The sequence below is a fragment of the Mobula hypostoma genome, chromosome 8 (genome assembly GCF_963921235.1).
Source record: "Mobula hypostoma chromosome 8, sMobHyp1.1, whole genome shotgun sequence".
NCBI classification, from domain to species: domain Eukaryota; kingdom Metazoa; phylum Chordata; class Chondrichthyes; order Myliobatiformes; family Myliobatidae; genus Mobula; species Mobula hypostoma.
Genome location: NC_086104.1, coordinates 30,316,147 through 30,341,948, shown reverse-complemented (window position 1 = coordinate 30,341,948; position 25,802 = coordinate 30,316,147). Strand labels below are relative to the sequence as shown.

At 45.4% G+C, this 25,802-nt stretch overlaps 1 protein-coding gene across 1 annotated transcript; it reads left to right on the top strand.

The window, feature by feature from the left end:
- The first annotated feature begins 7,434 nt into the window (after window positions 1-7,434).
- msh6 (mutS homolog 6 (E. coli)) lies at window positions 7,435-24,860 on the top strand. Its single transcript, XM_063055634.1, has 10 exons — window positions 7,435-7,795; window positions 8,816-9,018; window positions 12,376-12,569; window positions 14,616-17,145; window positions 19,392-19,672; window positions 20,336-20,453; window positions 21,063-21,152; window positions 23,690-23,844; window positions 24,428-24,627; window positions 24,705-24,860. The coding sequence occupies exons 1-10, from the start codon at window positions 7,521-7,523 to the stop codon at window positions 24,784-24,786; spliced, it is 4,128 nt and encodes a 1,375-aa protein (XP_062911704.1). The 5' UTR covers window positions 7,435-7,520; the 3' UTR covers window positions 24,787-24,860.
- The last annotated feature ends 942 nt before the right edge of the window (window positions 24,861-25,802 follow it).

The following is a 25,802-nucleotide window of genomic DNA, read 5'->3' as shown; positions in this document are numbered from 1 at the left end:
TCTTAAACCTTTCGCGCGCTACTGGCTTATGTCACGGGCCTGCGCAGTCTCGCCTCTCTTTTACAGGAGAATATTCAGGTCAATTGCATCAAATTTAGAGAATTATAACAGCAATTCTGTTGGCATCAGCCTAAGGAGGCTGACAATTTTGGTAAGGGCTGTCTCTGTGCTGTGGCTTGCTCTAAAAACTTGACTGAAACTCTTCTAGAATATTGTTCTCATTGAGAAAGTTGTTGAGTTGGTTGAAAACGACTTTCTCAAGGTACTTGCCCAGAGAGGGAATATTTGATATGGGCCTGTAGTTAGCTCGTACCTCACTATCAATGTTTGGCTTTTTAAGTAGGGTATTGACATCCACAATTTTGAAGGCATCTGGAAAACTCCAGTTTCAAGGGATAAAGTTAATAATTTTCCTATTAGAATTGAAAACACTATTAAAAAAGTCCTTAAGAGGTATGGTTGGGACAAGGCCGAGACAGCAAGTAAACAGTTTATTCTTTGTTTCAATCTTATTTGAGTTCTGAATTGGAAATGTTCGTAAATTGTAAAAAATAAGCAGTCCTTCAGGAGAGAGAATCCAAGAGAATCTCACTCTCCTTACACACTAAGAAAATAATAAATGATTGGCACGAGAGATTCTGCGAATGCTGAAAATCCACAGTCACACACATAAAATACTGCAGGAACTCAGCAGGTCAGGTATCATCTGCAGAGAGCAATAAGGAGTCAACATTTCAGACTGAGACCCTTCATCAGTACTCATTAACAATTAACTACTGTTTCAGTGCTATTATTACCCTCTTTATTATCCTGAATATAGCCAGATATCTTTGCAGAATTACATATTTACAACGATTGTACATCCTTTCAATATTCAATACTGATCTCAGTTCTGGAAAGCTTCTGAGCACAGACTCCTGACATCTAAAATATAGCCCTTTTGTGACAATTTTGAGAGAAGCCAGAATATTAAATGACAAAACAGACCTGTGCTGAACTGTGCACTAAGTGGGATATGACTTTAATACAAGAGATAGCCACTTAATGCCTTCCTTATCTCATAGTGCAGTTTTCAATGGCTACGATGATCATTCTCTGTTGTCTTCCCCTGTGTAGTTTCAATGGAACAGAATCAGAATGTCCCACACCCAATGATTGGTTTCTCGCCACAAAATATCAGTTGGAAGTTAAATTGTAAACATGTTTTTTACCCCTGAAGACTGATTCTCATTTTATTTAAGCCATTACTATGATATCCATAATTTCATAATTCCAGAATAATCCATAGCAAATCTAAGGTGTTAAACCTTTCTCATGGAAGGAAGAAAGGTGAAAAACATCTCCCAAAATGTCATCACAAAGAGTCAATGAAAAAATTGGCAGAGCTTTCACTGAGCGTAGCTCCTGCTCCTGGAAATAATGAAGACTCTTTGCACTGTCACTCCCCTTTGTCCCTTCAACCTCACATTTAGAAAATACAAATCCAGACAGAAAGTTTAGATTCTAACTTACGGAAATATTCAGAAGATGTTGAAGTGTACTGCAGGTACAACATCTCGAGAAAGGAAACAGTCAGTTAATATTCAGAGGTTCAACAGTTCATTTATTATCAAAGTATGCAACTCTGAAATTCTTCATTTCTCTGGGTAACCATGAAACCAAGAAAAAGAAAACAAAGGCAATACAATTATCAATCCCCAAATCCCACCTCCCCACAAAAAAAAAGAACAAAAATGAAGCAGGGATATGAATCCCCAAATACCCGCTCCTGCAAAAAAAATCAAACAAAACGAGTCAGGCACATTGACCCCCAAATTCCCCCTCCCACACAAAAAAATGGAGCTGTACTTAGGAATAACCCCCTCATCAGACTTGGCATAGTCAGACCAGAGGTCTATTTTCCGGTCAGTTACAGCATCGATGGGAAAAGTGTGGAAGCCGGTCTTACTCCACCATTTTTCTAGGGAATCCACATTTGTGAAATATAGCAAGTCGACATGGTGGCAGAAGGTCTTAAAAATAGATTAACGAAAACAAATTTGTTTTCTTTTACTGCCAAGATATCTTCAGGTATTTTTGAGTTGGGCATTCATGCGTCTTCTGAAGGCCAATAATCACATTGATCTCAAAGAAGATTGCCTGTTTTTGGAGAAAATGTGAACCAATGCTGAAGAGTGGCTCAAGAAATTAATTGTATGAATTTCAGATTTTCCAGTAGGCAATGCACCGGCAGATAGCACCAGGCAATTTCCTGAGTCACAGCACCCTCTACAGAGAACAGGCAGCAAAATCTATTGATATTGAAGAATGGCGTTTTCAAGAAGAACAATTCTACTTCTGTTGATGTTTCAATTACAATTAAAATGCTAGATGCAAGCAATTTTTAATTTCATAGCACTTCAATTCAAGAAGTGAAATCACAGCTAACTAGCCTATCCTACAGGAACATCACCAACTGTGCTTCAAAGCCAAGCAATTTGGGTTGTCCCAAGGTCACAAAAAGTACCATAAAGTCAATTAACTAGTAAAACTGATGATAACTTTGCTCATTCCATTGAACACAATTTTTTTTGTTTTTAAATGCAAATATGACTTTTAATAGAAAAAGAAGTGTCAAATTAATGAACTGTTTCCATAGAAACAATTAATTGTATAGTTCTAAGCAAGATCCTGAGCACATAAGCACAGACCTGGGTGGAGAAATTGAATATTATATACCACACTGACCAAGTATTCTATCATTTGCAATTAGATAGGTAACTATAAATACTCCATAGGCTTAATGCATCATTCTGTATTAATAATATAGAATTATGTCCTTATGGGTGGGTTGACGTTTGCAGACAACACAAGGTTGGTGGTGTTGTAGATAGTGTAGAGGATTGTCGAAGATTGCAGAGAGACATTGATAGGTTGCAGAAGTGGGCTGAGAAGTGGCAGATGGAGTTCAACCTGGAGAAATGTGAGGTGGTACACTTTGGAAGGACAAACTCCAAGGCAGAGTACAAAGTAAATGGCAGGATACTTGGTAGTGTGGAGGAGCAGAGGGAACTGGGGGTACATGTCCACAGATCCCTGAAAGTTGCCTCACAGGTAGATAGGGTAGCTAAGAAAGCTTATGGGGTGTTAGCTTTCATAAGTCGAGGGATAGAGTTTAGGAGTTGCGGGGTAATGATGCAGCTCTATAAAACTCTGTTTAGGCCTCACTTGGAGTACTGTGTCCAGTTCTGGTTGCCTCGCTATAGGAAGGATGTGGAAGCATTGGAAAGGGTACAGAGGAGATTTACCAGGATGTTACCTGGTTTAGAGAGTATGCATTATGATCAGAGATTAAGGGAGCTAGGTCTTTACTCTTTGGAGAGAAGGAGGATGAGAGGAGACATGATAGAGGTATACAAGATATTAAGAGGAGTAGATAGGGTGGATAGCCAGCACCTCTTCCCCAGGGCACCACTGCTCAATATAAGAGGACGTGGCTTTAAGGTAAGGGGTGGGAAGTTCAAGGGGGATATTAGAGGAAGGTTTTTTACTCAGAGAGTGGTTGGTGTGTGGAATACACTGCCTGAGTCAGTGGTGGAGGCAGATACACTAGTGAAATTTAAGAGACTACTAGACAGGTACATGGAGGAATTTAAGGTGGGGGGGCTATATGGGAGGCAGAGTTTGAGGGTCGGCACAACAATGTGGGCCGGAGGGCCTGTACTGTGCTGTACTATTCTATGTTCTATGTTCTAAAACTCATTAGCATGCTTTTTAACGTTATCACTGTACTTCATCGCGCCCCCCGCCCCAATCAAGTCTGATTGGACAAAGTCAAACTCTGCCAGGATGTGTTCTCTAGCAATCACATGCTAGAAGCATCATGGACAACAAGATAACCCAGGGCTTTTTTTCTTTCCCATCACTCTCCCCTGCCCTTTTGACTGCCGCCACCCTGTTTTTCAGCAAATGCAAGAAGGTCATGGATAACTGTAGAAGGAGTTGTTCAATGTAAGGAGAGCTGTGGGGGCAGAGAATGGGTAAAATGTGAAATGGCCCACAGACCATCCTAGTTCGAGATGGAGTTTACAGAAATTATAAATCCATGATGTATATTGGCTGGTCGAAGCCAGGTAAGTGGAAACTGTCAAAGTGGTGGAGAGGATCAGAAATGCCATGGATGTAAATGGGAAAGGGTTGCACAGGAGGAGAAAAGGTAAGTTAAGGTCAGAAAAAGTTAAGGTCCTGCTGAAAGGTTTCGGCCCGAAACGTCGACTGTACTCTTTTCCATAGATGCTGCCTGGCCTGCTGAGTTCCTCCGGCATCTTGTGTGTGTTGCTTGGATTTCCAGCATCTGCAGATTTTCTCGTTTGTCAAAAAGATTATGTTCTGTGGGGTTTGACTTTTAGAGTTCTTAGAGCATGTTGCTTGTAGAGTAGATGAGGGAGAAGCAGTAGTGGTGGTACTTTTAGATTTTCTGAAGTGTATTGATAAGGTCCCTCGTAGAAGGTTGGTGAACAAGAGGCCATGGGGTTGAGGTGGAGTAACGTACCAGCATTGACTGAAACTTGGTTAAGGGATGGAAAAGAAACAGTAAGTAGCTTTTCTCAAGTTGGCAGGCTGTGACTACCTGTAGTGGGGCACTGTAGGGGCCTCACCAACTGGCAATCCATTTCATCCTGTATGTTGCAGGTGATCAAGTCTTTGATGAGGCCACAAAGTACATGTTGATCACCCTATTATAGAAAAGATGTGGTTAAAAGTGCAAAAAAAATTCTAAGGATGGTGCCAGACTGCCAGGACTAGAGGACCTGAGTTTTAGGAAGAGGTTGGCCAGGTCTGGTCTTTATTCCTTGGAACATAGCAGAACGAGGGCAGCCTAACAGACAAACAACAACAGGAATTCTGCAGATGCTGGAAATTCAAGCAACACACATCAAAGTTGCTGGTGAACGCAGCAGGCCAGGCAGCATCTCTAGGAAGAGGTACAGTCGATGTTTCAGGCTGAGACCCTGCGTCAGGACTAACTGAAGGAAGAGTTAGTAAGAGGGGAAGATCCAAAATGATAGGAGAAGACAGGAGGGGGAGGGATGGAGCCAAGAGCTGGACAGGTGATTGGCAAAAGGGATATGAGAGGATCATGGGACAGGAGGTCCGGGGAGAAAGACAAGGGGGGGGGAACCCAGAGGATGGGCAGGGGGTATAGTCAGAGGGACAGGGGGAGAAAAAGGAGAGTGAGAGAAAGAATGTGTGTATAAAAATAAATAACGGATGGGGTACGGGGGGAGGTGGGGCATTAGTGGAAGTTAGAGAAGTCAATGTTCATGCCATCAGGTTGGAGGCTATCCAGATGGAATATAAGGTGTTGTTCCTCCAACCTGAGTGTGGCTTCATCTTTACAGTAGAGGAGGCCGTGGATAGACATGGCAGAATAGGAATGGGATGTGGAATTAAAATGTGTGGCCACTGGGAGATCCTGCTTTCTCTGGTGGACAGAGCGTAGGTGTTCAGCAAAGCGTCTCCCAGTCTGCATCGGGTCTCGCCAATATATAGAAGGCCACATCGGGAGCATCGGACGCAGTATATCACCCCAGCCGATTCACAGGTGAAGTGTCGCCTCACCTGGAAGAAACCTTACGCGACTCCCTTGTCCATTCGTCCCACTGATCTCCCTCCTGGCACTTATCCTTGTAAGCGGAACAAGTGCTACACATGCCCTTACACTTCCTCCCTTACCACCATTCAGGGCCCCAAACAGTCCTTCCAGGTGAGGCGACACTTCACCTGTGAGTCGACTGGGGTGATATACTGCGTCCGGTGCTCCCGATGTGGCCTTTTATATATTGGTGAGACCCGACGCAGACTGGGAGACCGCTTTGCTGAACATCTACGCTCTGTCCGCCAGAGAAAGCGGGATCTCCCAGTGGCCACACATTTTAATTCCACATCCCATTCCCATTCTGACATGTCTATCCACGGCCTCCTCTACTGTAAAGATGAAGCCACACTCAGGTTGGAGGAACAACACCTTATATTCCGTCTGGGTAGCCTCCAACCTGATGGCATGAACATTGACTTCTCTAACTTCCACTAATGCCCCACCTCCCCCCGTACCCCATCCGTTATTTATTTTTATACACACATTCTTTCTCTCACTCTCCTTTTTCTCCCTCTGTCCCTCTGACTATACCCCCTGCCCATCCTCTGGGTTCCCCCCCCTTGTCTTTCTCCCCGGACCTCCTGTCCCATGATCCTCTGATATCCCTTTTGCCAATCACCTGTCCAGCTCTTGGCTCCATCCCTCCCCCTCCTGTCTTCTCCTATCATTTTGGATCTCCCCCTCCCCCTCCCCCTCCAACTTTCAAATCCCTTACTCACTCTTCCTTCAGTTAGTCCTGACGAAGGGTCTCGGCCTGAAACGTCGACTGTACCTCTTCCTAGAGATGCTGCCTGGTCTGCTGCGTTCACCAGCAACTTTGATGAGTGTTGCAGCCTAATAGAAATGTTTAAGTTATCAGGAGCATAGAGAAGGTGGGCAGGGCAGGGCAGGGGAAACCAGAACTAGAGGGCATTCATTCTGGGTGAGAGGGGGAAGATTTAAAAGGGACACTGCGGGCAACTTTTCCACACAGAGGGTGGTAAGTATGTGGTACAAGCTGCCAGAAAAATGCTTGAGACAGGTATTGTATCATTTAAGAAGCGCTTGAATAGATAGATAGAGGGGTGGGGCTTAGAGGAATATGGGCTGAATGCAGGAAATCGGGTCTAGCTGGGTGGGCACCGTGGTCGAGATGGACCCCTCGGGTTGAAGGGTCATGAATAATAGAAAAGGCCCGTTTCCCTCTGTAGAGGATAATAAATTATTTGTAAAAGGTTAAGAGAGCAGATGAGAATTCTTTGGCATCCAGAAAGGTGGCAAAATCCTTCATCAGATATATAAAATGAAACCAAGACACAGCTCGTAGAGTCGCCGTCTCGCGGCGCCTAAAACGGGGGGATTCAATCCTCATCCTGGGTGCTATCAGCATGGAAGTTGCAGCTACCTGTGACCACCTCGCTCGCAGGTGCTCCAGTTTCCAACACTACAAAGATATGTAGATTGGTAATTAAAATAGCTACTGTAAATTGTAGTGGTGTAAAGTTTGGTGGGAGAATAAAAATAAGAAATGAAGGGTTAAAATGAAGCTCGCTGTTTCCGTGCACAGTATATTTCTCTAAGCTTCGTGTGAGAAGGCGGGATTAGGCTGAGTGCCTCTTTTTCGATTGGCACATGATTAATAGTTTCCTTCCATTCGTAACTCTTATGTGATTCTATGATATTAAAGCATTTCAAAATGAAATATAAACTTAAGTCTTCCTCTGCTGTGGGGTATTGGTCAGTCAGGTTGCGCGGGAACATACAGCCCGTCCCACGAAAAGGGGGCGGTGCTAATCGCTGATTGGCTGGGGCAACATGCGGTGTTTCTCCCTCTGATCCTGCGTTCCTTTTTCCCGCCAGCACTGGGGACCGGATTGCGGTGCAGTTCCGCGCCGCTTGCACCATGGCCAAGCAGCGGACCTTGTTCAGCTTCTTTACCAAGTCTCCGCCACTCAGCACCTGTAGCAGGTCGGGACCCGAGACCATCGCAGCGCCCGCAAAGAAGGCCAACAGTGCCTCTGCCAGGGAAGCGGTCAAGCAGAATGACAGCGAAGCGGGCAAGACCCGCCGGAGCCCGCCCAAGAAGCTTCGGACTACCGCCTCCTCCAGCCCTTCCTTCACTTGGGAAGCGAAAACAGCCCGCAAGCAGGCGGCGAGCCCCCGGGCGACCACCCTGGGGTAAGGCCTGGAGTTCGGGCAGTAGGCACAGCGCTTTCTGTGGGAATATGGGCCGGAGGGAGGTGGGTTCACTGTTGGTCTCTGACCGGCTCAGTGGCAGAAAACAGACGGAGGCCTAGGAGGCCGCTGGCAGCTTTGAGCGGCTTGGTGAGCTTTGCAAAACGTGAGCTCGTTGTGATTTTATTTTCCATGCGTGCGTTTATTATCTGATCTTGTTGGTCCAGGAAACGGCTACAAACTTCATATTGCCCAGTGGTATTGTAGGGTCCCTGGTATGGTGATAAGCCTTTGGAGAAGGGGATAACTGGGAGAACCGTCTCATTTTGTTTGTAAAGCCATGTGGATAGTAGTACTGACAAATGTTTTGGAAGATAGCAGAAATATAAAGTTCCTGTACTTTTGCGTTTACCTCGTGGCTCGTGGTGTTTATGATGTGCTCTGTATGGTCAAGTACGTGAATGCAATGAAAAAAAACTATTTGCAGCAACTTCCACTATATAAATAGCATCCTCAAGAAAAACATACATTTGAATATAAAATCGTAGACTTTTTTTTACAATAAAGGACACAATTAGAGCAAAACCAACAAAGTCTAATTTTCCAGTGTAAAATAACCAAAGTGGTCAGTGTTGTTAATCTGTTGTGATGAAAGTTTTGCCGGTCAGTTCAAGAACCAGTAGCTGAAATTAAGTACCTGTTCTTGAACCCGGTAGGGTGGGACTAATGTACCTCCAGCTGTAGGAGGATAACGTGACCTGCATTGGGGGAGGGGGTCTTTGGATGTTGCTTTCTTGAGGTTTTGGTGCCCCAAGGAGACCTGAAACCTATTGGTGTAGTAACTGGGGTCTTGAGATTGTGGATCTCGTGTTGTATAAAATGTAATCTGGGGTTGTGTTTTGGTGCAGCAACTTTGGCAATGTGGACAAATTTACAGCCCGCAGATGCCGTGTGAAAATATTGGCAAAAGTAAGGCCAGTTGTACAAAGGGTAATGTCTATCTACCGTCCTGTTCACTTGCAGTCAAACATGTGACTTTACACCTGGCGATCTAGTGTGGGCCAAGATGGAAGGCTATCCATGGTGGCCAAGTCTGGTTTATAATCACCCCACTACCAAGGAGTATCTCAGGGGAAAGGGGAAGTCTCTTCGTATTCATGTCCAGTTCTTCGATCAACCTCCAACAAGAGGCTGGGTCAGTGTGAAGTACGTAAAGATGTTCACAGGTAAGAGCCAGGATATACAAATCTGTGGAGGTATAGTCTATTCTTTCATTGCTGGGACATGATGTCAGATACAGCACAAATTAGTAAAGTCCTAATTGCAATGTACAGCTGTCCTTTGATAAATGAGTTTGAGGTATTTCAGTTTGGATGTTAATGGGTTAATATGCACTGGGCTCCTTGAAAGTATCAGCTTGCTGAGAACTTCCCTGACAATTCGTGTAGAGTAATGTAGGATCTTTGCTATGCTACAAGATCTGAAGTTCACATTTCCACTGGCATTTGTTTATCATGTTTGAGCGCCTCCTGGTAATGCGTTCATGTCCAGGATTGTTGAGTTACTTGTTCAAGCCTGTGTACACGTATTGTGATCATGTTGAAAGTAACATTTATTGTCAGAGTACGTACCTACAACCCTGAGATTCTTTTTGAGCATCCAATTGTTTGGATTTTGTAGACTGTTTAAATTTACAGTCTTTGTCTTAACCCAAAATCTTCCTGTGACCTGACTGATGGTAGCATCCATATTGTTTTGAAAACTTGGTGCTGATTTCTGGTTGCATTAATCCTTTAGTAGTTCAGCCATGACAGAACTACTTTTTAATTGGAGCAGTTCGCAGTTGAAAATTTCCTAAACAGTGAGTTCAGAGGTTCCTCAACCCTTAATGCATGGCTTGATCTGACTGCTTATTTAGTGTTCTTTGATAGAAATGAGTTATCAGTATGCAGTTATGAATATTATGCCAACAGTGCAGTGTTTCCCTCCTGCATGTTCTCAGGATGTGGGTAATATTGGCAAGATTGCCTTAATTGTTTATCCTAGTTTATGTTGTTTTTTGAAAATAGCTTTTACAAGAGATTGGTGCAAATCAATTTGCTAACTTGATTCGACAGCTGTTCCTGCCACTTTGGTTAAACTGCTGATGATGTAGAACTACCAGCTTAACATCAGGCCTCTGATCCCATTCTCCAGTGTCTATCCAAAATCATACCACAACGCAGTCTGTGCTGTGCTCTGAATTCCACATATTCAATGCTTTCCAACTGGTGTAAAGCTGGATGGCTGTCAAAGCTGGCTTGGTGATCTTGTGCTGAAATTAATTTGAGGTTAATGAAGTGCTGACCTGTGCATTTCTTGGCATCATCTAAGGGGCGTACTGGCCTTGGAGAGAGTGCTGAGTGGATAATTTTGTTAATACTGTATCGCTACGAAACTGGTGAATTTGTGGAATTTGTTACCAAAGGCAGATGTTGAGGCCAGGCTGTTGGGTGTATTTAAGGCAGAGCTTGACAGGTTCTTGATTGGCCAAGGTATCAAAGAGAAGGCTGGGGGGTGGGGGGGGGGAAGATCAGCCGTGATGAATGGCTGAGCAGACTTGATGGACCAAATGGCCTAATTCTGCTCCTGTGTCTTACAGTCTAAAAGGAGGTCACTTCGTTCATTTGGCTCATGTAATTCCCCCTTATTTCCCAGTAAACATACTCTTTCATGCCCAAAAACGTCCCCCGGTATTTTTGTTGCCACACACAGTACATGGGCAGATAGGGTGCTTAAGACTTTTCTTCAGTACTGTATTTGTTAGCGTTGAGTGGAAAGCGTGTTTGTAAACCTGGCAGGAGCAAAAGATGTTGGAGGATAGTGAGAGTGGAGCGTTGTGGGAGGGATGTGGGACAGGGCAGAGGAGGAGTGACGGGTAGGTTTGGTGCAGGTGTAGACACACCCAGCCCTGAAACCAGGCAAGGCCATTTGATCCCAAACAATTGATCATTACAAAATATCTCTCTGGTGCTCCCCACTCCCTCCCCTCCCCTTTCTCCTTTTCCCAACCACTATTCCCATCTCCTCGTCCCCTTCCCACTCTCAGTCCACAATAGAGACCCAATTCAGAATCGGGCTTATCACTCACATCTGCAATGAAATTTGTTTTTGTGGCAGCAGTGCAGTGCAATACGTAAAAGTACTGCAGTACTGGCTGTGTATATGTGTCTGAGACTTCTGCTCAGTTCTGTACCTCGTCCAAAGCTTGGGATATGGGAGGGACTGGAAAAGCCACACAGTCACAGAGTGAACGTGCAGACTCCACGGGGAGAGCACCAGAGGTCTGGGTCAAACCTGAGCTGTGAGCAGAAGTTCGAGTGCGCCCTGGGCTGTGCTGTTGGTAACTTCAGAAGTGAAGCTTATAATTCTGTGTTTAGCAGTTGATGTTGTGTTAATTAATCTTGAAAATCTAGAACGTAGAAAGTACAGCACAGGAACAGGTCATTTGGCCCACAAGGTCATGCTGAACCAGCTAAAAAGCAAATCAAAAACACTCAAACACTAATCCCTCCTACCTACACCATGTCTATAACCCTCCTCTTCCTTACATCCATATACCTATCCAAACATCTCTTAAAAGCCTCTAATATATTTGCCTCTACCACGGTACCAGACAGCGCATTCCAGGCATCTGTGACTCTGAGTTTAAAAAAAAACTTGCCCCCTCTTAATCCCCTTTGAACCTACCCCCTCTCTCGTTCAATGCAAGCCGTCTGGTATTAGACATCTAAGTTGGATAACTAGGGGGTGTTAAGGGATATATGTTGGTTATGAGAGGTGGTGGGGGGGATTAGGGTCATGAGTCAATTAAGATTTTATCAAGAAGCCCCATGGCCTTGTTCTGTTTTGTGGTCAGTTAACAACACTATCCACTTTCACCTGTTCTTCCTTGCTGCTGTTCTCGAACTCCTTCCCACAACATTGCCAAGATTGACTGATTCAGAAATCCAGACATTGCACCTTGCCTCACCTGCCCCCTTCTCTTTCCCTGGTGTTTCTGGTCTTTGCTTCTCCTCCCGTAGTATGTTGCTTTCAAAACATTTGTCTGCAGATCTATCCTGGTGCGGTGTCTCCACAGCTAACTCTGCTTACTTTGAAAACTTGTTGAATTATCAAGCACTGCCACCTTGTTCCTGTGTAACATTTTCCCTGACTAGTAATGCCACCCCACCCCCCAATCCCTCCAATCTATCACATCTGAAACGGTGCAAAGCTGGAATATTGAGCTGCCAATCCATTTAGAATGAAGATAAGGAATTTCTTTAGCTGGAGGGTGGTGTATCTGGAATTCATTGTCACGGGTTGCTGTGGAGGCCAAGTCATTTGGTACACTTAAAGCGCAGGTTGATAGGTTCTTGATTAGTCGAGGCATGGAAGGTTATGGGGAGAAGGTTGGAGGATGGGGTTGAGAGAGAATGTAGATCAGCCTTGATGAAATGACGGAGAAGACTCGATGGGCCAATTGGCCTAATTCTGCTCCCATCTCTCGTGGCCTACAAGTTGCTGGATGGTTTTCTGTGAAAGATCTTTTGATCTTGCAGGTTCTGATTGTAAAGAGGCTCAGAGAGGTGGCGTCTACTTTAGTGGAAAGCCTGAGATCCGCAGAGCAGTTGTTGATGCAGATAACGCCCTTCAGAAACCGAGAGAGAAGCGTTTAGAGTTGGCAGTGTGCTCTGAACCTTCTGAGCCAGAAGATGAAGATAGTGATGATGACGATGAAGGTGCAAGAATGGAGGTAGGTGAATAATCAAATGTGCCATTCACAAGTGTGTGAACAATGGTTCCTGTGGGGGAGCATGAGAGGGTTGGCGGGCTGAACTGCATTTTAAGAGTGATGACGGAGCATTAATAAGCAGGTGGGTTTGCGATACTGTGTAAGTTGCGGCGGGAAGCTCCGTGTTCCTGGGTGACGGGATTTTTGGGTGGGGGGGTGTGAAGGAGTGTTGCTCCACTGAAAAAGGAGAGCATGAGAGTGGAATTGGGGCTGGGGGAGAGGGTCTGCTGGAGGATCATCAAATGAAGTTTACAGGTAAAAGTTATAAATAAGGAAGAGGATGATCATTCTGGGATTATATAGCCTTCTAAATAGGCGGTAGGATTTGGAAGAGCAGATATGTAGCAAATAACAGTATGGTGTAAAAGTAATAAAATTATTATAATAACAGGTTTCAGATTTTCCAGTATCGACTGGGCTTACCTTAGTGAGAAGGGTCTAGGTGGGTTATTTAGTGTTACACAGTGGAGTAGGCCCCTTCAGCCCTCCTCCCCGGCAATCCCCCGATAAACATGATTAACCCAAGACTAATTGTGAGTAAATTTCCAATGACCTATGAACTGAGGGAGGAGCTTCCAGGGAAAGCCCACCCACGCATGCCCTAGGGAAAACGCGCAGACTCACTGCAGAATGGCACTGGAATTAAGCTCTGAATTCCAGAATCCCTGGGCAGTGTTAGCGTCGTGCTAACTGCTACACTGCAATGGTGCCCTGGTGTATTTGTTAAATGTATCCAGGAAGTGTTTTTAAACCCAGAGCCCTGCGAGAGAGGGAACTGTGCTTAACCTTGGTGATGGGCAGCTACAAATATCTGGAAATATCTGTGGAGGAACCCTTGCGAACTGGGGGGTGTACCATGTGGTATAAGACCATAAGGCACAGGCGCAGAATTAGGCCATTCAGCCCATCAAGTCTGCTCTGCCATTCCATCATGGCTGGTCCCAGATCCCACCTCAACCCCATACACCTGCCTTCTCACTGTATCCTCTGATACCCTGACCGATCAGGAATCAGTCAACTTCCACCTTAAATATACCCATGGACTTGGCCACGGCCACAGTCTGTGGCAGAGCATTCCACAGATTCACTACTCTCAGGATTTAAAAAAAATAATTATCCTCTTACCTCTGTTCTAAAGGGTGGCCCCTCAATTTTGAGGCTGTGCCCTCTAGTTCTGGATACCCCCACCATAGGAAACATCCACCCCACTTCCACCCTATTTAGTCCTTTCTACACTCAGTGGGTTTCAATGAGATCCCCTGCATTCTTCTAAATTCCAGTGAGTACAGGCCCAAAGCTGCCAAGTGCTCCTCTTATGTTAACCCCTTCATTCCCAGAATATCCTCGTGAACCTCCTCTGGACTCTCTCCAATGACAACACATCCTCTCTGAGATATGGGGCCCAAAACTGTTGACAAAGCTCCGTGTGCAGCCTGACTAGTGTCTTATAAAGGCTCAGCCTTATCTCCTTGCTCTTATATTCTCTTCCCCTTGAACTAATGCCAACATTGCATTTACCGCCTTTACCACAGACTCAACCTGTAAATTAGTACTCTGGGAGTCTTGCCCGAGGACTCCTAAGTCCCTCTGCACCTCTGCACAGCCTTTGGCAAGGGTTTTGATATGGCCCAGCTTGTCTCGACAGTTGGAGTGCATGGGGTTCCAGGGAGGGGAGTCTAAAACCAGGGAACGTAGAGAGGGGGGAATACTTAAAGCACAGCAACTTTTTTTTAATAACTTTTTTTTTTCTCCACAGAGTGGGTATATGAAATAAGCTACAAGAGAAGGTGGTAGACTTGGGTATAATTACAGTGCTTTTCAAAATTAAAAGATTTGGATGCAGATAGGAAAGGAGTGGAGGGCTATGGGATTCATGCAGATGAGCGTCTTGGTTGACATAGATGATCGGGCCTAAGAGTCTTTTAGCAGCAGTAGACAAATCCCAGCTTTGTGTTGTGTGTTTAGGATAGTCAGAAGAACAAGTAAATTTGCAGTCTTGCCTTCTAGGTCGATGGTCAGTCCACAGCAAGTGAGGAAGACAAAGAGAATAACAGCGAAAATGAGAATAAAGCAAATAAACGGTCGTCACGGGCAACACGTTCGGCCTGCGTCAAGGCCAAAAGGAGGCGGATTGTGGTAGAGTCGGACAGTGATGTCGAAAGCTCAGAGGAGGAGTTTAAACCAGACCAGCAGGAGGGGAGCAGTGAGGAGTGCAGCAGTGGGGTCGATGAGAATGACATCAGTGAGCCCGAAACGGAGACCGATCCGGAGAGTCCGGTGAAAACTCCCTTCAAGCGCAAACGCAGTGCGACTTCAGCCACTCCAAAGACTCCGTCTTGTTCTCCCCCGGAAGCTCCAAAGAGACTAGCCACAGTGTCCTCGGGCACCAAGTCCAAGCTGTCAGCGTTCTCTGCTCCAGAGACCTTCGAGTGCCAGTCCAGTGGCGGTGGCTTGGGCGGTGCCTCGACAGCGACCGTGTGGGACCACGAGAAGCTCGAGTGGCTGAAACCCGGCAAGAGGAAGGATGCAACAAGGCGAAGGGAAGACCACCCCGACTACGACCGCTCCTCGCTGTACGTGCCAGACGACTTCCTGAGCAAATGTACGCCCGGCATGCGGAGGTGGTGGGAGCTCAAGTCCCAGATGCTCGACACCGTGATCTTCTACAAGGTCGGCAAGTTTTACGAGCTCTACCACATGGACGCTGTCACAGCCGTCAACGAGCTGGGCCTGATGTACATGAAGGGCACTTGGGCTCACTCCGGTTTCCCCGAAATTGCCTTCGGCCGCTTCTCCGACGTGCTGGTCCAGAAGGGCTACAAGGTGGCGCGGGTGGAGCAGACGGAGACCCCTGAGATGATGGAGGCGCGATGCAGGTCGATGGCGCACCCCACCAAGTTCGACCGCGTGGTGCGGCGGGAGGTGTGCCGGATCATCACGCAGGGGACGCAGACGTACAGCGTCCTGGACGGCAACCCCTCGGAGAGCAGCAACAAGTACCTCCTGTGCCTGCGGGAGGCGGTGAACGGCGACTCGCCGGGACAGCCCCGCTGCTACGGCGTCTGCTTCGTCGACACCTCTGTCGGCAAGTTCCAGCTGGGCCAGTTCCAGGACGACCGCCATTGCTCCAGGCTCCGGATGCTGGTGGCCCACTACGCCCCGGTGCAAGTGCTGACCGAGAGGGGCAACCCCTCGCCGGAGACCAGGAGGGTCCTGAAAGGCTGCATCCTCTCTGCCGCGCAGGAGACGCTGCAGGCAGGCTCCCAGTTCTGGGACGCCTCCAAGACCCTAAAGGTGCTGGCAGAGGAGGGCTACTTCGGCGAGGAGCCGGGCGCCTCCTTGCCGTCGGCCATCCAGAAGATGGTGTCGGAGTCGGACGCACTGGGCCTGACCCCGGCGGAAGGGCGGGAGCTGGCCCTGTCAGCCCTCGGTGCCTGCGTGTTCTACCTGAAGAAGTGCTTGGTCGACCAGGAGCTTCTGTCCATGGCTAACTTTGAGGAGTACGTGCCAGTGGACGCGGGGGCCCAGGGGTCACCGGGCTCAGCCTGGAGCGGACGGCGGCTGGTCCTGGATGGGGTCACCCTAACCAACCTGGAGATCCTGCGCAACAGCACCACGGGCACGAGGGAGGGCACCCTGCTCGAGCAGCTGGACAGCTGCTGCACCTACTTCGGCAAGCGCCTTCTGAAGCAGTGGCTGTGCGCCCCCCTCTGCCACCCCCCCGCCATCAACGACCGCCTGAACGCCGTCGAGGACCTGATGGCGGTGCCAGACAAGGTGGCTGAGGTGCTGGAGCTGTTGAGAAAGGTGCCCGACCTGGAGCGGCTTTTGAGCCGAATTCACAGCATTGGCTCGCCTCTGAAGAGCAAGGACCATCCCGACAGCCGGGCGGTGTTGTACGAGGAGACGACGTACAGCAAGAAGAAGATTACTGACTTCCTCTCTGCCTTGGAGGGTTTCAAAATCTTCCAGGAGGTGCTGCAGGTCATGGAATCGTCCGTTGACGGCTTCAAATCCAAGCTATTGAGACAGGTACTGAGCCTGAAGGGTAGCGGCACCGAAGGCCTCTTCCCGGACTTGTCGGCCGAGCTGAAGAGGTGGGACACGGCCTTCGATCACCAGAAGGCGAAAAACACTGGAGTAATTACGCCCAAGTCCGGCTTTGATCCAGACTACGATCAGGCACTGGCTGATATCAAGGAGACTGACGCCAGCCTCCGGGAGTACCTGGAGAAGCAGCGGAAGAGGCTGGGGTGTCGCAGCGTGGTGTACTGGGGCACGGGCAGGAACCGCTACCAGCTGGAGGTTCCGGAAGCCGTGGCCGACCGCCATGTGCCCGAGGAGTACGAGCTGAAATCCACCAAGAAGGGCTTCAAGCGCTACTGGACCAAAGCCATCGAGAAGCTGTTGGACACGATGAGCAGTGCCGAGGACAGGCGGGATGCTGCCCTACAGGACTGCATGAGGAGGCTGTTCTACAACTTCGACAAAAACTACAAAGACTGGCAGGCAGCCGTGGACTGTGTTGCCGTCCTTGGTGAGTCGAGCGTTGGCTTGGGCATTTGAATATTGCCTTTACAAACTCTCCTTGGGGTGGGCGTGGGAGGCCTAAGGTGTGCTGAAAGCTGTGGGAGGAAACGTCTTTTGTCCTGTCCCATCTGAAGTGGGGGTGTGGGGTGCTCCTGCGGTTGTGCTCGGCCATTGACTTTGGTGTTACTGGGTACCGCTCTCTTCTGGTTAAACCAGCTGGCAGACTGCCTCAGAGGCAGCTTCCCAACCCTTCATTATGGATCTGTGTTCGGCTCTTCCACCGGCTCAGGCAGCTGTTGGAACGGCTCTTCAATACAAGTTCTTCTTTTTGAGTGCCAGTTGGCTCATTAGGACAGGAAAATTGTCTTTGAAGGTCCAAGCCCCATAGATTTAACATTTCTGGAACCATTCATCAGAACTGTAGAGAGTTGGGGATGCAACGGATTTTAAGCCAGTTCATGGGGCGGCGGGAAGGGAGGAGAGGACAACATTGGTGTTTGTTTGTTATATCTACCAAGATGCAGTGAAAAGCTTGTCTTACTTACTGTTCATGCAAATCAAACATTGCACGGTACATTGAAGTAGAACAAGGTAGCACAATAACAATGCAGAATAAAGGTAACAGCTGCAGAGAAAGTGCAGTACAGATAAACCATGAAGGGCAAGATCACGACAAGATAGACTGTGAGCTCAAGAATCCATTTTATTTTACTCGAGGACCATTCATTGGCCGGATAAGAACAGGATAGAAGCTATCCTTGTTTGTGCCTCCGTGCTTTTGAATCTTCCTCCTGGTGGGAGAGGGGAGAAGGAAGAATGTCTGCGATGGGTGAGGTCTTTGATTATGGTTAATACCAAAGGTTTGTAAGGTGCTGGAAGATACTAGTGATTAAATGACAAAGGGATTAATACAGGAGGTGGTGTAAAAACATCATTTTACTGCTAACACCTGCCATCCAAAAATTTAGAAGCCTTGGAGATTCCAGTGCTGAATCCTGGACTACGTTTTGGCTAACCGGGGAAGTAGTCATGCCTCAATTTTCATTGCTTGAATTAAGATACAAGAATTATTACAGTTAGTTATTTGTCTTTCACACTACCTTAATTGAAAATCTTTGTTTTGAAACAGGAAGTTATTCTATTACACAGTTTGATTTACAGTCTCCCATTAGTGCAGCTGTACCCTGTCTATCAGTCACATTTTTAGGGTAGCTGTGATAAAGATAATGTTTTCAGATGTTCTGCCATCCTGTCTGCCCCGAGTAGTTCATTAGCCAAACTTCTCCACTCCCAATTTGTTTAAGCTCCTTGAACAGTTTGAAGAGTTTTCAAGTTGCTTGGGAGCAGGAAGCTGTGGCTTGGGTAAGCAAGATAAAGGCTCGTCAAAATATGGGCGTCTCTGTAAGCTGAGTGACAGCTCCACCAGATGACTTGCCGCGACTCTGTTGGTGTATGGTCCAATTATTGTTGATTTCTGGCTGTGAATCACTGAAGTTAACCCAAATTGCTGAACCATAGTTGTTCTGGGTCAAGGTACCTTCTCTAATGGCCACCACAGATGACCACCCTGCTTGTTTTCAGACCACAACAGTGCCCACACTTTTGACTGCAGAGCCTCCGGAACATTTTTTTTCTGCTGTACTTGTCCCAACCTTTGCATATCAAACTGCCAGCTAGTGATAGTACAATAGCCAGGAATGTGTTATATGCACCACATACTCCAACTTGCAAAGAGATGCCCTTATTACGGTGAGTCTTTGTGTTGCCTATCCAAGCTACAGCTTCCTGCTCAAAACCTCAAACGGCCTCTGCGGTAAACTCTTTCGGTTAGACCACCTCGAGTTTCCTCCACCCAGGGTATTTGCCCCAAAGCTCAAGTAATGGCCTCTTGCAAACAGTTTGTGAGAATCATCAGTTTTAAGGACCTGTGTGGGTGGCTGGTAGGTTGGCTCACATTTGCATTACTCTAAGGTAGAACTCATGATACGACTTACTACCCTCACTGAACTTGAGGTGGGTGAGGGAGGAGTTCAAAGAATTGCTCAGTCATTTGAATGGCATCTCAATCCATTTTCTCCTATATGATGCAACTTAAGTTGCCTATTCAAAATTTCTACCAACCTTTAACTAAAATACTTCTCAAAAATGATTTGCCAGATACTGGAAGATTCAAACCTCTTTGCTACAGCTGGTGCATTTCATAGACCTTTGAGCTGTGAACTCTGCTCATTCTTGGTGCTTTTCCTCTTGCAGATGTCTTGCTCAGTCTAACACACTACAGTCAGAGTGGCGAGGGGCCCATGTGCAGGCCCGTGGTATCGTTCATCAGCGGCGAAGCCCGGCCGTTCCTGGAGCTCAGAGGCTCGCGGCATCCATGTATCTTAAGAACCTTCCTGGGCGATTTCATCCCGAATGATGTGGTGATTGGCTGTGAGGATGTTGGAGGTTTGGAAAATGGTCGCAGCAACCAGCAAGCTTCCTGCTTGCTTGTAACGGGGCCAAATATGGGTGGTAAATCCACACTCATGAGACAGGTAAGAGGGAGATTTGGCAGCAGAGTAGTACACACTGAATGCTGGAGAAACTCAGTCGGTCGGGCAGCATCTATGGAGAGAAATAATCGGCTGACGTTTCAGACCGGGACCCTTGAGAACGCGGTGCTATCTAGATAGTTTGTGTAGCACCATTCACATTCCTTTTGCACAGTATCTGCTTGAAGTATGCTGCTACCATGCAGGAAATCTGAAGTGCACAGTAAAGTCCAGCAAGATCTATGCCTGGGCATTCCCAAAATAAATCACTGCAGACACTGCTTATCTGACTTGTTGAAAATACTTGCGCGGGCAGGCAGCGCTTTTGTAGAGCTAAGCAGTGTTAATGCTTTGGGTTGATGATCTGTGCGTGGTGTTGGTTAAGGAAGCAAGTACTGAGTTAATGGGACTGCTTCCCCACTCTTTGTAATGATACCATGGAATGTCACACATCCTGAAACAGCATCTCCCGCAGTCCGGTACTGTGCTGCACTATCCAGGGAATACCAGGATGGCAGTGGGCATAGAAGGATGCAGTAGGCTTAGTGGAGAGGGTAAAGAGATCAGCAAGAGGGTGTTGGGTTGAATGATTGATTGCAGCTTGAACTGGAGGTGTGAATGGAACATATGAGACTACACATAGAAACCTGTGGTTGGTTTTGTCAGGTTGGCTTATTGGTGATCATGGCTCAAATGGGGTGCTACATACCTGCTGAAAGCTGCAAATTTAACCCAGTGGACAGAGTCTTCACTCGCCTTGGAGCCTCAGATAGAATTATGTCGGGTAAGAAAAGAATGTTATTAACAAAGCATGCGGATGTTTTTTCCCACTTAACTAAATTATTATTTTTTGTTAAATGGGAGCTTTACCAGTCAAGAGTTTCCTCCAGGTTCAGTGGAATTCTGCACCATCAGATATTTATTGCAATATTCTTGGTTTATGGAGCTCTGTGTACAAGCAGCAGTGGATAAGGAAGATTGGATCTGCAGCTTTGGCCAATAAATTATTTAAGCAACTTAAACATTTGAGCTCTTTCTCATAGAGTTTAAGTGGTGAGAGCTTTGATTCCAAGTTCCTCTCTGGGGGTCAAAGACTTTGAGATCTGTGTATCGGATAGTGACGAGTGTATTGCTAGCTCACAATGATTTTCTTGTAGAGGCAACAAGGTTGTGACTCGTATTTGGAGAGAATGTATAAGAATTACTTTGATTTGGGTTTGAGTAGATTGTGCATTTGCTGGGATGAGATCTTGTATCTTTTGCCAGCTGATGTGGGTCCACTTAACTATTCCCACCACAATTTACTAAGGAAAGAAGGGAAATGCATTGATCCTTGTTACCACAGATGCCTTGAGGTTGGGTGTTGAAATGTTTTGAACTGTCTCTTTTGCAGGTGAAAGCACCTTCTTTGTGGAGCTCAGTGAGACGTCCAGCATCCTCCAACATGCAACTCGGCATTCCCTCGTGCTTTTGGACGAATTGGGTAATGCTCAAATTGGCTGTGTTTGTGTGTCTTGCTGGGGCTTTGTGCTTGTTTGTCAGGAGCTGATGTACGTTGTGAACAATGTGTGTACTTTGAGCTGGATGGTGTCGAGCTCCTGAGTGCAAGTGTGTGCATTTCAGAGACTGTTCCATGGCACTGCTGACTCGTGCCTTGTCACTGGCCACAGATACCCAACCTTTGACCTACTGTTGCAGCCGCATTACTTACACGGTTGCTCCAGTTTAGTTCCTGGTCATGGTGACACCCAGGACTTTGATACTGGGATGAATTTGGTGTCGGTGATGCCATTGAATGCTCAGGTTCCCCTCTCAGCTGTCTCTGCTCCATGGATCATAGACTCACTCCCCTTGTAAGGAAAAAGCTCTGATGTAGACAACATGCTCATGAATCTCTTCTGCCTTATCGACTGCACTGCCCTCCTCAATACATTGTTATCTCTCCAAAAGCTCAGTTAAATGTTAGATGGGACCTCCCACCAACAAATCTGTAACTACCTACCTTTACAAATAGAGATTAATCCTGTCTTTCAGAACTTTTTCCAATAATTTCCCTGGACTCGCAAGCCTATAACTGCCTGACTTATCCTTTCCGTTCTGGAATACGGCAACGATTTTTCCTATCTTGTCATTGCGTCCTCCTCAGCTGTGGCCAGCAGTAATGCAACTTGGCTTTCTGATCATATTATCCCCATGTCTACTGGTCTCTGGTCTGAGCCAGTTTTTCTGTATTCGACTGAGACTCGCTCCAAACTGGACATCTATTGTGTTCCATCCCTGTGCCAATTTAGTTTCAAACTGCCTGGAACAATATTGGACCCATCCTGGTTCAATCAAAACCTATCCTATTTGTACAGATGCCAACATTCCCAATGATCAAAAATTTAAACCTCTCCCTTGTACACCACCCCTTTGTCTTTAAAGCCATTGGACCCGTTTTCCAATTCCTATTCTTGGGGGCACAGAGCACTAAATAATCCAGAGATTATAATCTTGAGTTCCTGCTCTTAGCTTCTGAACTACTTGCCTTTGTATATAGTAAGAACTCATCCTTTCTCTATACATGTCATAATACAGTCACTGGCTAATCATCCTCCTTCCCCTTCAGAAATGCCTTGTAACTGGTGGAAACGTGGAAATGCCTGTCTGCTTGCTTAAACTAAGTTTCCAACCACTGTGGTTCCTTCTTCCTCCATAGCCAAGAGCCAACTGTAGTACCACAAACACGGTTGTTGCTTTTTTTTTCTCCCAAGAGCCCCAACACCCACTCTGTGCAACACAGTATATCAATTTGAGGGGGATAATAGGGAAATAGACATTTTCAAACAATGTTCTTTTCTCGTTAAGTGATTTGAGCAATCCCACTGGAACCACTTGGATTAATAGAATTTGAACAACTGTCTGCTTTTGAGCACTGTAAGGGGGGGGGGTGATATTCTTGGCTCAGTGACTGGTAGTCAAAAAATAGGGCTCAATCCCTTCAAATGCTCTGCATGAAGTGTCAGCATCACTAAGAGTTTTCTGGAGCATTTCTCTCCTTTTGTGGGATTTTCTTGTACAATTTGGCTGCCATTTATCCAGTATTAGTTGGGCTTTGCTTTTAGAACATGCTGAATGTGTCAGAGGTGCTGGACATTCATTCCATTCCTCTCATTCTACTCCTAAGGATATGCAAATTTCATAAAGTCATTGATGGACCATTTATTTTGTCATGGAGCTGTCTGCATATCTGTGAAATGCACTTCAAATGTGTAATTTCACTATTTTCCCTTGACCTTTCTAAAGTACTCTCTAAAACTGGTCCTGTGCTTGTAGGTGAAAAGATTAAAGTAACAAGTTGCTTTTGTACTGTGTCTTTAGTTATGAATATACGGTCCTGAATAATTCAATTTGTGGATGCACCTCTTCCTGCACTCCCTGTAAAATTGTACCATTTAAAGTTAATTGGTGGTTGTGTGTTCATACATTTCACCAAACTGTCTTCTAAGTCAGATTTACTCCAAATGTTGTGTAACTTGTAAGGTTAAGTTTTGTAAGATCTACTAGACCTGTGTTTATTGGTACCAATTATGGGGGAATGTCATGTTTTTTTATCCAGCCTGAGGACACTTCGTTTCCTGTGCCTAAATCAATTTCACATCTATAGCCATTGTTCATTTCGTCCTGTGAACCTTTATTATACATGTCAGCTGTATTTTCTTGGTAAGCCTCTATTTTATCAAAACGTGTGCAGAAGCTGTCTTGAGTTGTACAGTTTTTCTTTCAAGTTGTCGAAGATTTTTCCAGGTTTATTTGTAGATTAGGGTTTGAAGTATCTGGAATAGATACCTTCAGCCCATCCTTGCCTCACTAGAAACACATTTTTCTAAGACAAGATTATATTGCTGTACAGGCATCTTACTTCATCTTAAGTGAACTTGGCAAATTAAAATTGGGTAAACTGTTTTGTTGATTTAGCTGTAAAACTGAAGTCTTCGTTTCCTTTCATTTTGTTTGAGTTGTCTTTTCTTTTCTTCCCAGGCCGTGGTACAGCAACGTATGATGGCACTGCAATAGCTAGTGCGGTGGTAAAAGAGCTTGCTGAAAATACCAAGTGCCGCACTCTATTCTCAACACACTACCATTCCCTTGTGGAAGATTTCTCTCATTCCTCTGCAGTCAGTTTAGGACATATGGTAAGTGTATCAATCTGCAAAGAGGGCAGAAGCTTTGATCTTATAAATTTCATGTTCACAAAATAGGATGCTACTTGGTCTATCATGGCTCTGATAAATCTTTCTTCCCTGTAACATAATTTCTCAAGCTCTCAGCACTTGCACAAACAATTCTAAAAGACTACAAGCATTTCAAATTTGGAATGCATTACCAATTTTGCTGCCCAAATGTTGCAAACCTATTGATGTCCTGCCTTGTTTCATAAGGATTAGGTTATAGAAATGATGTAATTGCATCTTTGTTCACTTGGGAGATGTGGATCTCATTAGCAAGGCCAGTTTTTATTGCTTGCTTCAGATTGACCTGATTGGGTGTAGGGGACTCAACCATTGTGCTTGCTTTGAATTTGGAATTACATACACAGTAGTTCAGACCATGGATTACAGATTTCTTTTCCTCAAGATTAATGATGTGGCAGGTCCTAAAAATCTGGGTAGCCCACTCAGCAAATTGAGTGGAATCTTATTTAATAAGGTACGTTGTGTATCAAATGTTTTATAAATGTGAAAGGATCTAATATACCCTATTGTGAACTCTTTGTAGGCTTGTATGGTTGAGAATGAGTGTGAAGATCCAAGCCAGGAAACTATCACATTCCTCTACAAGTTTATTGAAGGAGCCTGTCCAAAAAGTTACGGATTTAATGCAGCAAGACTAGCAGATATTCCTGAGGAAATAATTCAGAAAGGGCACAAGAAAGCTGAAGAATTTGAGAAGACTACTATTTCCTTGCGACTCTTCAAGTAAGTAGATGGGGTGATAACAGGTTATGGAAGCTGGTTTTAAAAACTTTGTACTTAATCTTTGTTTGCTTCTATAGGGAAATATGCTTTTTGGTGGAAGACCCAAATGTTAATCATCTCAAGCTACAGCGCGTATTGAAGAAGATTGCTGAACTCTGAACCCAAATGAATTCGGGTGTGATTTAAAATTGTTCTAATAAAGCTTATTTTAAAAATAAGACTCTACTCCTAGGAAATTAAACCCTTTTATTGTTGCCTAGCATCTACATAATGGTTATTGAATACTCCACAATATATTAAGTCTAGGATGTTATGGTACATGCATACACTTTCAAGCTGTTGATTTTACCCACTGTCACCAATACGCATTAATGAATAGCTATTGAGGAGAGACTGAGTATATGTACATATATACTTAAGTGCTTCATTACAGGGAGAAGCATTGCCAAAATGGCACTGGAAGTTACTTATTGTAACAGTATTTACATGGTAATGAAACATTTAATTTCTTTAACTGGGGTGAAAATACTAATAACATTTCAGATGTTTTATTTTTTATGCTGAGCCCCATCAGTCTCAAAAGTATAAGTTTGACATGGAAATAACTTTAAAAAGAACATATATCCATGTTCTGTAATTAATCAATAGCTCAGGGATACAATTGATTAGTGTTTCTTCTCTTTCATAGAAAGAACTTAAGATACTGGGACATGAGTATAGTTACAGCAAGTCTAGTTCTGCTAACAAAACAGGACACATTCAAGTACAATGTTTTGCTTGAACTTACAAAAAAAGCTACATGAGAAAAGCATTAAAATCAGTTGTCTCAGTTGAATATTTTTTAAAAATCAAAACATAGAAGTGCTAGATCACAATTTCATACATACACCAACCCAATCGGTACCCCTTTGCCATAGGTGCTGTAGCATATTCCTGTAGTTCTGTATACGGTCAGCAGACATTTTCCTGCATATTGCAATGCAGTTGCACAAGATGGCAATTAGGGTACAAAAACCAGTGTAGCCTTTTGTCCCTTGGATAGTACACTGCTGTTTAGTCCATAGTAATGCTATTTATACCCAGCCTTCTCTTAATCCTGAGTTAGCAGATTGCTCCTTTTCTTCACTGCCCGAACACCAGACTGGGCTCCAGTGTCATCCACATGTACACGACTG